The sequence below is a fragment of the Lontra canadensis genome, unplaced genomic scaffold (genome assembly GCF_010015895.1).
Source record: "Lontra canadensis isolate GAN:19392208 unplaced genomic scaffold, GSC_riverotter_1.0 scaffold172, whole genome shotgun sequence".
Lineage (NCBI taxonomy): Eukaryota > Metazoa > Chordata > Mammalia > Carnivora > Mustelidae > Lontra > Lontra canadensis.
In genome coordinates, this window is record NW_022631166.1 from 296,803 (window position 1) to 313,909 (window position 17,107).

The 17,107-nt window shown below is 34.2% G+C and overlaps 1 protein-coding gene across 1 annotated transcript in view; it reads right to left on the bottom strand.

Moving 5' to 3' along the window:
* Positions 1–17,107, bottom strand: part of NRK (Nik related kinase) — a 126,090-nt gene that overhangs the window by 10,875 nt on the left and 98,108 nt on the right. The window contains exons 18-24 of the mRNA XM_032846198.1: positions 16,362–16,726; positions 14,487–14,823; positions 10,805–10,988; positions 10,193–10,348; positions 7,183–7,326; positions 4,494–4,652; positions 186–290 (exon numbers count right to left, since the gene is read on the bottom strand). Of these exons, the coding sequence (XP_032702089.1) occupies positions 186–290; positions 4,494–4,652; positions 7,183–7,326; positions 10,193–10,348; positions 10,805–10,988; positions 14,487–14,823; positions 16,362–16,726 (1,450 nt within the window). The remainder of the gene's footprint in view (positions 1–185; positions 291–4,493; positions 4,653–7,182; positions 7,327–10,192; positions 10,349–10,804; positions 10,989–14,486; positions 14,824–16,361; positions 16,727–17,107) is intronic.

Consider the following 17,107-nt stretch of genomic DNA (forward strand, 5'->3'; position numbering starts at 1 on the left):
TCTCCCTTGCTGTGGTGCCTGTGAATTATCTAATAAAGGGTTAAAGGATAATTATTGACATGGTATAGTCACATTACATTAACTGTAGAAAATGGTATACATTTTTGCTACTATATTTCAAAATATTGCTCTGTTTACAATTTCTCAAAAGAAAAACCATATGATCCAAAGAAGAAGGAGACCACTTACTTTAATAGCAGTGCTTTCATCGAAGGACTTTGGTGCCCAAGCATAAAGGTGAATTGATGATTTCAAAGCAATTGCAATATATGTTGTTTCTTCATGCTGAACTACAATGATAAAATACAGAGAAGTAACAATGCCACAGAGTTAACAAGAACCTGTAGTATTTGTGTTAGTCATGAAAAATATCATAACTACAACATAAGAGTGCAGATCATATATTTTTAGAAAAGCTATTTATTTACAATTTGATGCCCCCCAAAAGGTGACAAAACTATCTAGTCTTATGAAGTGTATGTATTAGCCTTTAAGAGCACTCTATACACTGAAAACCATAGAATGTTGTTGAAGGGAATTAAAGAAGACTGAAATTAATGGAAAGATTTCCTCTGTTAATGGATGGGTAGACTTAACATTGTTAAGAGGCCAATACATGGATGAACCTAGAGGGTGTTCTTTTTTTTTTTTTCTTTAAGATTTTATTTATTTATTTGACAGACAGAGACCACAAGTAGGCAGAGAGACAGCAGAAAGAGAGAGGAGGAAGCAGGCTTCCTGCTAAGCAGAGAGCCTGATGTGGGGCTCAATCCCAGGACCCTGGGATCATGACCTGAGCTGAAGGCAAAGGCTTTAACCAACTGAGCCACCCAGGCGCCCCACCTAGAGGGTATTCTGCTAAGTGAAATAAGTCACACTGAGAAAGACAAATACTTATGACTTCATGTGTAATCTAAAAAGCAAAATGAATAAACAAACAAAAAGAATCAGACCTATAAATACAGAGATCAAACTGATAGTTACCAGAAGGAAAGCATGTGGAGGATAGGCAAAATGGGTGAAGGGGAGTGGGAGGTATAAGTCTCCAGTTAGGGAATGAATAAATCATGTAAATAAAAGGTACAACATAGGGAATACGATAAATGATATTATAATAACGTTGTATGGTGACAGATGTTAACTACACTTGTGATGAACACAGCATAACACACAGAATATGAAGCACTATGTTTTACACCTGAAACTAACGTAACATTAGGTATCAACTATATTTAAAAAATTCAGCTGAGCCCTGGTCAGCTCAAAGACTTATGAGAAAAAAATAAATCACTGTTGCTTTAAGTCACTAAATAAATAAAATAATAAAAATGTCAGTATTTCAAAAACAGGAGAGTATTACCCGAAATGACTTATGGATTCAATGCAATTGCTATTAAAATCCAATGGCCTCTTATGCAGAAAGGGAAATGTTGATCCTAAAATTCATATGGAATTGGAAGAGGCCCCAAATAGCCAAAATAATTGTGAAAAAAGAAAAACAAAGTTGGATGACTCATACTTCCCAAATTCAAAATTTACTAAAAGCTACAGCAATCAAAAGAGTGTTGTCCTGAGATAAGGATAAACACATAGATCAACAGACTAGAACTGGGAGTCTGCAAATAAACCCATACATTTATGGTCAACGGGTATCCTGACCATTCAGTTGGGAAAGAATACTCTTTTCAACAAATAGCACTGGGACAACTGAATATCCACATACAAAAGAATAAGTTGAACCTCTTACCTCACACCATATACAGCAACTAATTCAGAAGGGGTCAAAGACCTAAAACTATAAAAATCTGAGAAGCATATATAGGGGTAGATATTCATGGCATATATAGGGATATATATTCATGGCAATGGATTTTTATATTTGACATGAAAAGCATAAGCAGCAAGAGAAAAAAAATATAAATTGGGTTTCATCCAAACTAAAATTTGGGGGTATCAAAAGACACTATCAAGAAAATGAAAAGATAACCTATGAAATGGGAGAAAATATTTGAAAATCATATATCTGATAAGCTCCTAGGATCCAGAATATATAGAATGCTTACAACTCAATAATAAAAATATGATAGATAGATAGATAGATGATAGATAGATAGAAGACACATACATGCATACATATATACTTGACAACATTAGCTATCAGGGAAATATAAATCAATACTACAGTAAGATGCCACTTCACACCCACTTAGATACCTAGAATCAAAAGACAGACATCTACAAATGTTGGCAAGGATTAAGAGAAAATGGAGTCTCCATACTTATGGCAATGTAAAATGGCACAGCCACTTGGAAAAACAGTGTGGCAGTACTATCCAAGAGAAAGGAAATATATATAAACAATGGATATATAAAAATTGTATAAACAAAAGGTGTATCTATGCAATGCAATACTATTCAGCAGAAAAAGCAAGTACTGATACAGGCTATAGCATGCATGAACCTTGAAAACGTTATACTAAGTGACAGAAGTCTATCACAAAGCCCATATATGATTCCATTTAAATAAACTGTCCAGAAAAGGAAAAAAAAATAGAGCAAAGGAAAGTAGATCAGTGGTTATTTAGGACTGTGAGGAGAATAAGGTGAATGTTAAGAGGGGTGGAATGTGGAGTGATTGCTAATGGCTATGGCGGTTCTTTTTGGGATAATGAATATGGGATTATGATAATGGTTTACACAACTCCATAAACATACTAAAAACCATTGATTGTACACTTCTAAATGGGTACATTTTTGATATGTAAATTATTCCAATGCAGGTGTTTTTTAAAAAGAAAAGAGAAAAAAGAATAAGAAGTATATGCTTTCTCTCATATAGACTTTCTGATTCCTATGGAATATGTTGGCCTACTTGCTAGATTTATATTTTGTACCAAAACCCTTCTTCCTTGGCAGAAACATTGCTTCTGTCCTTTCTAGTCAGATTTCATCAAAGACCAAATATAAGGCTTCTTTTTCTATCCCCCTTCTCTTATTCATATTCTCTCTCTCTCTCTGATTCTAGTTATTTTATCTTTCTCTTTTACACTGTTCCCAAGCCGGTCAAAGAAGCATGATTAATTAACCTCCAACAAGCAAAGAAATTTTCTGTTAAACTAACATTTCCTATAATTTTAATGCATGGCAGTAATTGGTGTCAATCAATTATTTTATGGATCTTGAAAGGCTATGAAAACTCCATGCAAGTATGAGTACATGGCTGTCTTACTGTATGAAGATGCTATTGTTTCACCTGCCAGTAGACAAAGGTTTCTGGTTGTTATAAGAGGTGGGGAGGGCTAGAATGGGGACAGCCAGGAAAACACATCTTAATTAGTCCATCTCCTTAGCAAGAACACAGATTTGTAAGATATTATTATAATTCATTTTCGTAAACTCTTATTGAATTAAAAAATTTACAAGTTAATAAGAGGAAGGCAGTTCTGCTATATAAACTCCTTGTTTAACATCTGGGTATCTCTTCCATCTTTGGCTACCAAATACATATGATTTGGAGGAGAGCAGTGATACATAAAACTAGAACAAAGTAGTGTATTTATTTACTTCCTGGTTTGAGTACTCATTTCTCCTTTTAATGATGTATGAGTACTTATATACACAGATGCAGAAATCTATTCTGGAAAAGCCCTTATATGCAAAACAGAAATGATCAGTCAGAATAACAATAACCTGCTAAAACTCATATTATGTGATTCCAACTATCTCTTACCTATGCCAGTGGCTCTGTCTGAAGGGGTAATTAATGAATAGGAAAGAAGAAAACAAAGGATGATAATAGAGGGGATTTGCTTCAGAAACAGAATAGAATGGGATAATATCACTTTCTAGTTGTTGACAAATGAGAGATAGATTCTGAGACCATGGAGCTGTGACTTCATTTTGTAGTGAATGGTTGTAATCAGATAGGACATAAGAAAAAACACTAATTAGACAGAAAATACATAGCAGTTATACTCATGAATATTGATAGTGGGAGCAAGAGCCAGTAGACCACAGAAGAATTTTCTTTTGGATTCATTGCTAAGCTTCCTGGTCACTATTAAGATAAAATTTCCAATTTAAGAAAGTGGAATTATTATGTAATTCTATTTTACAGCGGTTCCAAGGAAAGATAATATCATATGCATCTCCTTGCAGGTTATTGAAGATGCATCAAGAACATTTATATGGTTGGAGTTATATAAAGCAAGAAAGAAGTATCAATTTATCTGGACAATGAGAGTGACTGGGAAGGGGAGAAAGGTGAGAAAGTAAACCAAACTTCAATAGCTTTTTAAGTTAAACGATATTTTCTCAACAACTATGATTGTGGCATAGAGGACCTAGAAATTGTTTCAGTGAAATTCACTCATTTTTGTATAGGAAGTTGCAAATTATTTTCATTATCTACTTTGCCTCTCACAGTAATGTACTTCACTAACCGAAAGAAAGCAAACTTTATATAGCTATAGTAAACATAAAATGGGACTTACGGACACTGAAGTGTTCACATCCTGTCAACTTATCAATAGCTTTGCAGGCTTCCTCTGTCTTTAGCATTTCCTCTTGTCTTCTTTTACTTTCTGGATCATCATTCAAAATCTTGTTCCTCAGCCAGGTCAAATGATACACCCTAAGTCTATTCTTATGGCCTGATAGATAAGACGGAGTGTTTTTATTCAGTCTATTTTTTTCATATATTAGAAAAACAAAACAATAAAAGTATTTGGTCCTTTTAACTAAATATTCTCATTAAAGTAGAAAGCACTTTTAGAAAAAAACTACACTACTAGGTTCTTTCCTTTGGAGTTTTTAAATATGATAGCAAAGTCTTTGTTAGCCTCATACTTCCAAGAGATAGTCAAAATGCCTATTAGCTACCTATGTGCCTGTCTGAAGAGAAGTAAAATACTTCTTTGAGACAGGATAAGACTGCCATGGTACAGCAACAGAATTACCATCCATCCATTCATACTTTGGCTTTTATCTAAGTCATGATCCCTCTGGGATTCGGAAACCCAGAAGCTGTTCTTGGTAGTACATATGTATGAGATGGACGTCTGATGTATTGACTGCTAGGAATACAGGGCTAGTGGGAAGGGTCTCTTTGTGCTCTTTCATTCCATCACACTTAAAAAATAAAGCTTTATTATTTTTTTCTCAATCAAATTTATCTTTGTTGCTAATTTTGTAATTGTAAACCCCAGCAAATTCTTACAATTCCTTCAGGAAAAACAAGCCATCGAATTACAGGTTTGTTTTCATATGTAGTGACTTTGTATTCACTGTTTTACAGTTTATTGTTACAAAACTTCTAGGCTCAACAATAAGATTATTACTTATGTGATTAATTTTATATATGTTTTTACATGACATTTTTAAAGCAAAATTAGAATTCAGACATCTATGTGTATTTCCATTCTAATCTTAAGTGGTAGAATAAATTTGCACTCTAAACTATTAGGTATCTTTCTACACTGATGTTCTCAGTGTTATTTGATGCAAAAATAATCCACATTTGACAAAAATTTAAGCATTAAAAAGGGCACATTTGGGTTAGAGAAAGCTGGATAAAAATTAAAGAGATCTTATCCAGATGTGCAGTCTCTAAGCCACCCAGATGTTTTCAAAATCTAAATATTACATCTGTGTACCTCAAACAATTATAAATGAATAAAATGAAACATGATAAAAAATCATGAAGCTTTAGCGTATCTATAGAGGATTTTCTCCCCTAACCAAAACTTAAAGCAAAGTTAATAATTTTTAGGTATATACATAACATTAATTAATGTGCCATATAGCTACTAGGTATAGACAGGAAACATGCAAACACATATAAATAACTTTAAATTAACATCATTTTATTCTACAGTTAAACCATTTTTTTAACTTTTTCTATCCTTTTGTCAGTTGTCTTTTGCCTATAGTTGACTTCAGTACTAAAGTTTTCTAATACCAGGTAATGTTTACTAATGACAATTATTCTTAACATCTGTTTATTTGCTCTCTCGTATTCAGAGATTCAGGTTCTGGCTGACCAAAACTAAGAAGTTCAATTACTATGTGGGAGGAAGGTGGAGGTCTTAGGGTATCCATTCTCGTTACTAATCCTGTCTGTAGGTACTCATGATACAGTGCTGTCAGGGACAACAGAGTTTCATTTTTATCCAATTATTGTCTACCTTGTTCGTTGTTGTTTCTAGCACATTACAAGAAAGTATATGATGGATGTGGTCATCTGCACATGGGTGGGTGAAATTGTGAGTTGTAAAATTGCAGGTGGATACTCAGAAAAGACCAGAAAGATGTAAATGACATGTTTTTTTCTCTTATCAAATAACCTAGGTGAGGTGCATCACAATCAAATATCCAGACACCAAAGGAGAGTGAGAAGTTAGTTTAAACTGTAAATAGAATGACCCAGCAATTGTACTACAAGGTATTTACTCCAAAGATACAGATGTAGTGAAAAGAAGGGTCTCATGCACCCAATGTGCATAGCAGCAATGGCCAAAACAGCCAAACTGTGGAAGGAGCTGAGATATCTTTCAACAGATGAATGGGTAAAGAAGATGTGGTTTGTATATACAATGGAATATTACTCAGCCATCAGAATAGATGAATACCCACCGTTTTTATCAACATGGGTGGAACTGGAGGGGATTATGCTAAGTGAAGTAAGTTAAGCAAAGAAAGACAATTGTCATATGGTTTCACTCATATGTGGAATGTAAGCATTAGTGCGGAAGACCATAGGGGAAAGGAGGGAAATCTGAAGGGGGAAAATTCAGAGAAGGAGATGAACCATGAGAGACTATGGACCCCAGGAAACAAACTGAGGGTTTCAGAGGGGAAGGGTGTGAAGGGAAGGGGTAGCAGGGTTAAGGGTATTAAAGAGGACACGTGTTACAATGAGCACTGGGTGTTATGAGTAACTTATGAATCTTTGAACACTACCTCAAAAACTAATGATGTACTATACAGTGGTTAACTGAACATAATAAAAAAAATAAACTATAAATAGATAAGAAAACATAAGTAGGGAAGTTTGGTGTCCCAATTTAAGGTTATATTTAAAGTGCTTTCCTATGAAAACTTTTACCTAAGAAAGTCTTTAGCCTAGTTTGGAACCTAATTAATCTACATAATTACTTAGCTAATTTTAGTTCTTAAACAAACCGGAGATGGTAATCAGCAAATTGAGTGGCTCTACAACTTGAATCTGACGGAATGGTCTTCGCTTTATCAGTTTAATGATGTCTGCCTTTCCACTTCTGTCCATCAGATACAGATTAGATCGGGTTCCCAACAGCAAATTCACTCCTGTTTGCATATAAAAAGAAAGGTACTATATTAGCTCAGATTATACTTTTATAATTGAATTTATATTAGCACTTTTGCAATTACAGTGCGCTGGTCTGTGGAAAGATGCCATATCACTTTAGGCTAATGTTAACCTCATACGGTGTAACAATGAACTCTACCAATAAAACAAATTTCTCTGAAATACATTAAAATGTAGAAGACAATAACTTCTGGCAATATTTCTACTGGCTGGTGCCTGGTGTGGCATCTCAAAAGGAGAACTTTATAAATATCTCACCACCCTTTAGCAGAATCCTAAACTTTTTAAAAATCAATCAACCTTTTTGAAAATTACCTTTAAACATAAAGGATGTCTAGTGAATATGAAGAATTCAGTTCGGTTGATTCCTCATTCTTAATTATAACTAAGGGTTTAATGCTTTTACAGTAATTATATGAAAATTATTTTTAAATTGGGTGAGTCTGTTCATGCATATATTAAAAAACTTACATTGCAAAATACCTGTGAAAGTAATTCCTACTTTTATGTATCTAAATTCCTACATTCTATTCTTTGTCTGCTGGCTGTATTTATTCAAATATAAATACCGTTAAAAGATTGAATGAGAGGGCTGAAATAGAAGATTAAGATAAATTACAATATACTTCACACCACTGTGGGAGTTTTCCCCATAACCTGAGACATAGGAAAAACTTAGCCAAGTAATATAATGGAGAACACTTCAGTGTTTTCCTTTTACTTGGAGACTATTTGTATTTCAAAGATATAAGGAAAAAAGACAAGTGTCTCTGCTTTCATTTTTCTATTCTGTCCTTTACCGGCTCTCTAAATAAGGCTTGTGGCAGATTTAGGAATTGCATTTACTCCCAAAGAGGAATCATAGAGGGAGGGGGAAATACAGTCAATTTTGACTACAATCTTTTATTTTTCAAAATACAAAACCACTAGTTATAAAAATGAATTATTAGACATTAATTAGATCTCTGGGTAGTTGCTGGACTGAAATGATAGTGCGGTAAACTCTGCTTTCTTGTTATCTGCCACAATATAGTAACTTTGATGGTAACATGTTTTTTTCTAAGTTATTCAATCAGATAGCTATAATGTTTGCTACACTGCTCTATTTTTAATTTAAATTTCTGTCTTCTGTTCAAACATGCAGTAAGCAAAATCTATGAAATTGCAAGTCAGAGGTTGGCATTTACTTTGAATTTCTTCCCTCCCATGTATTTATTCTGTTTCATTTATGATTCACACTGGCTTGAGGTAAAATATTGTCTGAGCCCTACTAATATGGTTATAATTCTTCTAGAGTAAAGGACTGAAAAAAAAATCTATCAAAGTTAAGACATTATCAAAGGTCATACAGATGGCTAATAGACACATGAAAAGATACTCAACGTCACTCATCATCAGGGAAATACAAATCAAACTACAATAAGATACCACCTCACACCTGTCAGAATGGCTAAAATTAACAACACAAGAAATAACAGATGTTGGTGAGGATTTGGTGAAAGGGGAACCCTCTTATTACTATTGGTGGGAATGCAGTCTGGTGCAATCACTCTAGAAAACAGTATGGAGGTTCCATAAAAAGTTAAAACTAGAACTACCCTATGATCCAGCAATGGCACTACTAGGTATTTACCCAAAGAATATAAACATACTAATTCAAGGGGATACATGCACCTCAATGTTTACAGCAGCATTATCAACAATAGCCAAATTATGGATATAGCCCAAGTGTCCATTGACCAAGGAATGGATAAAGAAGAAGTGGTATAAACACACACACACACACACACACACACACACAGGAATATTATTTAGCCACCAAAAATGATGAAATCTTGCCATTTGCAATGATGTAGGTGGAGCTAGAGAGTATTATGCTAAGTGAAATAAATCAGTCAGAGAAAGATAAATATCATATGATTTCACTCATTTGTGAAATTTAAGAAAAAAACAGATGACCATAAGGGGATGAAAAAGAAAGAGAGAGAGGCAAACCATAAAAGAGACAGAACAAACTGAAGGTTGCTTAACAGAAGGTAGTAGCAGGCTGGGTTAAATGGATGATGGGCATTAAGGAGGGCAATTGTTGTAACAAGCACTGGGTGTTATATATAAGTGATGAATCACTAAATTCTCCTCCTGAAACTAATATTACACTATATGTTAACTAACTCGAGTTTAGATAAGAACTTGAAACATTAAAAAAGAGACAATATTGAAAGAACTTTCTCTACAAATCCACAAGATTATTTAAAAACAAGAACATACAGAAATATGTCCTGTAATACTTCATTAGTTATTAAATGCTACACACCATCTTAAAGTAAAAATACTAAACTCAGTTTTTTAAAGATTTATTTCTTTATTTGACAGAGAGAGATAGTGAGAGAGGGAACACAAGCGGGGGGAATGGGAGAGGGAGAAGCAGGCTTCCCACTGAGCAGTGAGCCCGATATGGGGCTTGATCTCAGGCTCCTGGGATCAAGACCCAAGCTGAAGGCAGATGCCTAACAACTGAGCCACCCAGACACCCCACTAAGCTCAAATTTTTTAAATAATCATAACCTAGTCCAATTTTATATTTTATTCAAGTCAATTAAAGTTAAAAAGAAAAACAGTAAAAAGGGGAGGAAGTGCAAATTCAAACACCAAACTGCCCTGAGTGAAAATAAATCAGTAAAAAAAAAAAAGGGAACAAATTCGCTACTATAAATATATATTTTTATTTGTTTTATAATGATGTGGTAATAAGTGTTTTACATCTATGATTTTTCACAAGTTTGCTGCATTGATAAAAAATATATTCTTTTAAAAAACAACTCAGTTTTAAGAAACCAAACATACCCCACAAAGAACCGCAACAAATCTCAGAAGTGAATTCCTTCTCATACATGTGGATTAGTGGTTTTTTACATGCAGGAGACACATATAGTGGGTTAACATTGACTTCAGAGGGTCGTTTAGGTGGTTTCTCAGGTGCTTCCACCAATCCAGCATACACTGTGAAGAAGTAAGGGGGAGATACTCAGAGAAATTACTAGTGTATATACCATATGTACTTGAATGTTTCCACAAATAAGAGACAGCCCAGAAAAGTTTCTTTTCCTTTATTGTATTTTATTTTTACTGGAGGTATCATTTCTATAATTCCTAAACCATCAAAGAACACAAATCATGATGGTTAAAATATATCTCTGAATATGAATATATTTCAAGTTACTGTGATAAGATTGCAAAAGAGAATCCAGATGAGAGATTCAATTACTCAATTCTAGTTTAAATTCAGGTACCATAAAGCCTCAGTGAGGAGCATACCTTTTAAAGCATGTATCCATCTGAATTTATGTTAATTAAATATCAGAATGATTTCATTCTTTTCAGACCATAAACCATTGGTCAAACACTGTAATGTGTGAACAGACTGCAGCATTTGGAGATTATATTAAATGCACTTACAGATGGCGCTGGCAAAGTCATCATTTGCAGCTTTCCCAGAACCATTGGAAGAAGAGTGGCTGGCAGAAAAACCTGATTGTGTTGATGCTTCTGATATGTCCAAGCTGTTATTCTCATCATCAGGTGCTGCTAGTGCAGCACCTGAGGCAATGGCATTTGAGGCCTCGCTTCTACCACCAGGCTCCTAAAAGAAGATCGAAAATCAATTTTGACTTCATTCAGTGATTAACTGTGAAAGAAATACAATACGCCTAGAGGTCATTTGAAAAACAGAATGCAAAATTTTAGCATCTATAATTCTGCATCCTTTGAAAATCCACGTTTATTAGATGAATTCATCAATGTTATCAGAAGAGAGAGAACTAACCGATATTGAAACAACTGATGTCAAAGGAAAAATTCAAGGAGCTTAAAATCCCAAGATGTGCAATTTGGGGCCTAATGTTAGTGGAATTTTTATTATATACTAGGTATACTGCTAGTTATTTTATTTACATAAAATTGAAAATCCTTAACAACCTAAAAAGTAAGTGTAATTATCTCCGTTTTACTTATAAGGAAACAAAAGCTTAGCAAAGTTAAATAATTTATTTAAATCATAAAGATAAAGTAGGGGAACCAGAGTTTGAAGTCAAAGTCTGATTTCAAAGTTAATGTTCAGCTATGCTATGCTAAACAGCTACTTGAAAAGATAAAAAACCACCAGAGTTGGGGCTATCAATTTTACTTTGTCAAATGACAAAGCTAATGATGGAAAAATCAAGCAACATAAATTTAAGGGTGTGACTCTGCCTTACTGAAAATCTAGCTGGCTTCCATTAACTTACATAGAAGAAACTCAAGGATAAAAGCCACAAAATGTAACAGAATTTATGTGGGATGCCATATTTTATGGAAAAACATACCAGCTGTTATTGGTGAGCCTGTCTGTTGATAAGTATTTGCATCTAAACAGTGATTCTTTGCATTGAGAGAACTGTGCTGCCCTGTCAAAGACTTGTTTTTATGAACTTTCCAACCACAAAAGTGTTGTATGGTAACATGTCCTTTCAAATTAAAATGAGAGGAATGTCTACTCACTCCCTAAATATCAAAAACATTCCTTGTAATCACTGGAGATAACTGGGGGAGGTATGAAGACTGTGATGGGACATCCTGATTTAAAGTCTTTAATTAAGATAGGTAAGTAGGGAGGCAGGGTGGGAGAGGGAGAAAGAGAGAGAGAGACTTTCCCACTCATACTGCTTTCCCATTGGAAACTATTTAGGATGTTTCCTTCACTGATTTCTTCCATAATTATTGTGTCTATCATAAACCAAGTCCTAGGTTGGGTCCTGGGATTGGGTGAGTGGGTAAAGTAATCAGTAATAGATTAAATATAGTTCCTGCTTTTTTTTCACATTTTTAAAAAAGACTTTATTTATTTATTTGACAGAAAGGGAGATCACAAGTAGACAGAGAGGCAGGCGGGTGGTGGGGGGGGGAAGCAGGCTCCCTGCCGAGCAGAGAGCCTGATGTGGGGCTTGATCCTAGGACCCTGAGATCATGACCTGAGCCAAAGGCAAAGGCTTAACCCACTGAGCCACCCAGGTGCTCCTAGTGCCTGCTTTTTAAGAGTTCACAATCTAGTATGATAGAAAAGCAAGTCAACAACCAAATACTATGTCACAAGTACTAAAATGAAACTATAGGCAAAATGCTCAATAACGGAGGAGAATATAATTCCATCTTGAAAAGTCAAAGATGATATATGAGTTGGATCATGAGAATAACTAATTAACCAAGCAGAGAATACGTGAGGGGACAACCTTATAGACAGAGGGTACAGCTTACACAAGGACACTAATTCATGAAGGAACTTGGCATCTTGTAAGCCAGTTTGTGATGATAGGTAGCAGGCTGGGAAAGTAAATTGCAACGATATTTCCTCTGTTCAGAATCTCACCTGTGTTTTCAGATATCCAAATACTCCCTATTAGTCAAGAATTAGTTCAAATATCATACGCTCTAGGAAATATTCTTTGTGATGATTCCTATTTGATCTAGCACCTGTGAAACTATTTGAGTATTTTTTTAGAAAAAATTTTAATTATGTTCAGTTAGCCAACATATAGGACATCATTAGTTTTTGATGTAGTGTTCAATGACTCATTAGTTGGATATAACACCAAGTATTCATCACCACACATACCCTCCTTAATACCCATCACCTGGTTACCATGCCCCTCTCTTCTGTAACCCTCAGTTTGGTTCCCAGAGTCCAGAGTCTCTCATGGTTCGTCTCCATCTCTGATCTCTTCCCATTCAGTTTTCCCTCCCTTCCCCTGTGGTCCTCCATGATATTCCTTATGTTTCACATGTGAGTGAAACCATATGATAATTGTCTTTCTCTGCTTGACTTATTTCACTTGACATAATCCCCTCCAGTTCCATCCATGTTGAAGCAAATCATGGGTATTCATCCTTTCTGATGGCTGAGTAATATTCCAATGTAAATATGACCACATCTTTATCCATTCATCTGTTGAAGGGCATCTTGACTCCTTCCACAGTTTAGATATAAGCAAGATGTTAGAAATAGACTTCAGGGTAGCAATCATGAAGTTAATAGCTAGGCCTGAAAAAAGCATTAGTGACAATATAGAATCTCTAAGGGCAGAAATGAGATCTAATCAGGCCAAACTTAAAAATGCTATGAATGAGATGCAGTCTAAACTGGATACTATTTGAGTATTTTAAGCACATTTATAAAGTCAGTAATGTTTTTTGAATGATAAAATCATTGCCTAACACAATGTTACTTACATTTAAACTGTATATGTTAATAGTTCCTCAAAAAGTGAAAATAGAATCTAACAATGGCACTCCTGCAATTCTACATTTAGGTATTCCACTCCTGGGTAAATAGCTCAAATAATGGAAAACAGGCACTCTACAACCCATAGTTATATACCGATGTTTACAGCAGCATTATTCATGATAGCCAAAAGGTGAAAACAACCCAAGTGCCCATCAACAGATGAATGGATAAACAAAATGTGACATATTCATACAATAAAATATTATTCAGCATTAAAAAGGAAGAAAATTCTGATACTTGCTACAACATGGTTGAACCTTGAAAATATTATGTTATGTGACACAAAAGGACAAATATTGTGTGATCTGGATATATAAGGTTCTTAGAAAGTAAAACAGAGGTAACTTGGGACTGGTAGGAGGGATAATAGGGAGTTAATTATTTAATTGTTTAGGATGATGAAAAAGCTCTAGAAGTGAGTAGTAATAATGGTTGTACAACATTGTGAATGTACTTAATGCCACTGAATTGTACACTTAAAGTAGTAAAGATGGAAAATTCTGTTATGTAAATTTTACAATGATAACTTCCCAGAAAAATAAATTGTATATGTTAAGAGACACTACCCCAAATGTGTAATATGAATAATAAAGGTGAACAAAAAAATGTATTTTTGTCCCTGGAAATAAATAGGAACCATCCAAATGAGAAGAAGTTAAAATCTACAGCTATAAATTAAAATGGTTAGGGCTTTGGTTAAAAGTTAAAAATATACTTGAAATGCCTGGAAATGTGACATATCACATGAAAAAAATAAAATTACAAAGAGAAGAATTCATTGTCCTTTTCATTTTTATTTCTCCTTTTCAAATGGTGCATTACCTCCTGTTGATGTTCAAAGTCGTGGGATGTCGGTCTCTCCAATCCTTGACTATCTGTCTCTGACAAATTTTCTCCTCCACTGAGTTCAAGGGCTCCACTTTCTTCATTGGTTCCACTGATTCCCTTACCTCCATTAACTTCCTTAACTCTTCTTCCATTGCCTATATTGGCTCCAAGTTCTTCATGGTCTCTAATGGCTACACTGCCTCCACTGGCTACATTTTCTCCATGGCCTCTACTGACTCTCTGACTTCCATAGCTGCTGCAGGTCTCTTCTCCACCATCACTTCCATCTCTACCATCTTGCTTGCAGCTTCCATCTCTGTCATAGCTTGTTCTGATAACAAGATCCAATTAATGATAGAAAGCCACTGAACAAAAATACACTTGAAAGTCAGCAAATAAAACAGAATTAGGATGTATCTGATACATATGTACTATCTCTAGGAATGTTTTTGCTCTATGTGAACACTATTGGTATGATATGGACAAGAAAAATACCCCTATATCTTGTCAATCTTAAATACTGAATTAACACCATAGCCACCATCAATTTCCTGACTGCACATGGATTGCAGATGGAAGAGAGCTTGCATATTTTATTAGGAACATGTGTTAGGCTAGCAGCAAAAATATGTTTTATTTTGGGGTGGTTGCTTAAATAATAGACTACATACATTTGCAACTTCACAGCCACATAAATGATTAAGCCCATATTTCTGGCACAACCACAACATAATTGAATACTTATTTTTTGCAATTTATTTAATTTCTGTTAATTTTAACATGTGTCTTGATTTTCTAACATGTGTATTAACTACTTTGCTAAAGAATCTCATTTATTTTTCTATTACTACCACCAGGAAAATCAGTAATATAGATCTCATTAAGATAAGATAGTCATTTATTTAGTTGCAAAACAGCAACCTTACCAAATGTCACAATTATTTTTTGCATTAAAGACAACATATCCAAGTACCTATGGTAATCCTAAAAGCAAATTTATTTGACAATGAAATTCCTGGTAGATTTTTTTAATTGACAGAAAAAAATGTTGAATAATTTATAGTCAGTTCTGCCATGTATATTTACCTAATAACATTTGAAGATTAACAAAACAATATATGGATTTCAATATTATAAAGTAAACAATTCTCCCACTGTTAATCATTTTTCTACAAATGTAAACATTTACTATATTAAGTAATCTTCTTTGAGAACATTTTGAATATAAACCACGTACCTACAAATAAGAATACACTGGCCTGTTTAGAGCAGGAGATAGAAACTATATATATAGCAAACAACTGGTGGCATTCCAAAAATATCACTTCACTAAATATTACTTCTGGCAGTTGCTATGTAAGAAGATAAAATTGACTAAGTACTGAATTTAGTTATAGCAGTTTGCAGAATTCCAAAAATAATTCTGTTAGTACATTTCAGCCTAAAATTATCAAGTGAAAAATAAAGGTTGCAATTCATTTTTCTCAGCAAATTTGAAGATTTTGTATGCAAATATCAGGGCTTCCTCTTACAGTTATTAAGTGGCACACTATTTGTCACCTCATTTCATATACTCAGTGTGGTTTTAGAGGGTAAGATCATTAAGTAACATTAATTTTAATAGAAACATGAATAAATGGCAGTTATAAGTAACTTAATACTTGAATACTAATAAAATATAGTATACAAAAATTCAAAATTGTTTAGCATTAAAACAATTTAAAATCTATTATTGAAAATCAACCATTTATGAATATGCAGGTACAATTAATTCATCCTCTTGGTAATAAAATCTGAAAGTAAAACAAAGGTGCAAACAGTTCTGAAATTTTAAAACTTTGGTAGTGCAAATAATATAGAAAAACCAACCTTGGCCAACAAGGGGCATCATCATGATTATTGGCTTTGTCATCAATAGCTCCATCACTGTCATTATCTTCATAGTCTTCACCAACATCATTAGCCTGATCAACCTTGCTATCCAAGTCATCATTGTCATTGTCATGATCATAGGTGTCCTCATATGCATCATTAGAATCGGCATCATCACCATCAGTATCAGCACCAGTATCATAGAGTTCAACATAATCACCATCCTCTTCAGGTTGCTGAATGACAGGTGCAGGAGTTAACCAATCATTCCGGAAGATTTCAGAGAGTGCATTATAGCCTACCCATTCATTTGTCAAGTAAACAGGGGGTGATATTTTTCCTACTTTAAATCCATCTGGAACCTGTGTGCACAAGAAAGGTTAATGTAGTCTCCAGTAGCCTTTCATTTCCTTCTAAATTGGAAAGTTTCCATGCTGACAATATTTTAAAATATATTTTCAATTGAAGTGAAGATTTTTACTCACTAGATAAAGAAACATTTTTGTGAGGATGAGATGTCAAAACCCAAACTTCAGGCTATGATCATTAGTGGCCTTTCTGGCTCACACAGGGCAAGATTTACTCTTTTTTATTACCCCTACTTCTCTGCTGAGGAGTAGACTTTTCATTTTGGTGACAGAGAATATAACAGATTATTTGGTGTTCTATAGAAGATATAGTTACTTTTTTCTTTTGTTTTATTCTCTGATATTAGGATTAACACATAGTCTTAAAATTGATAC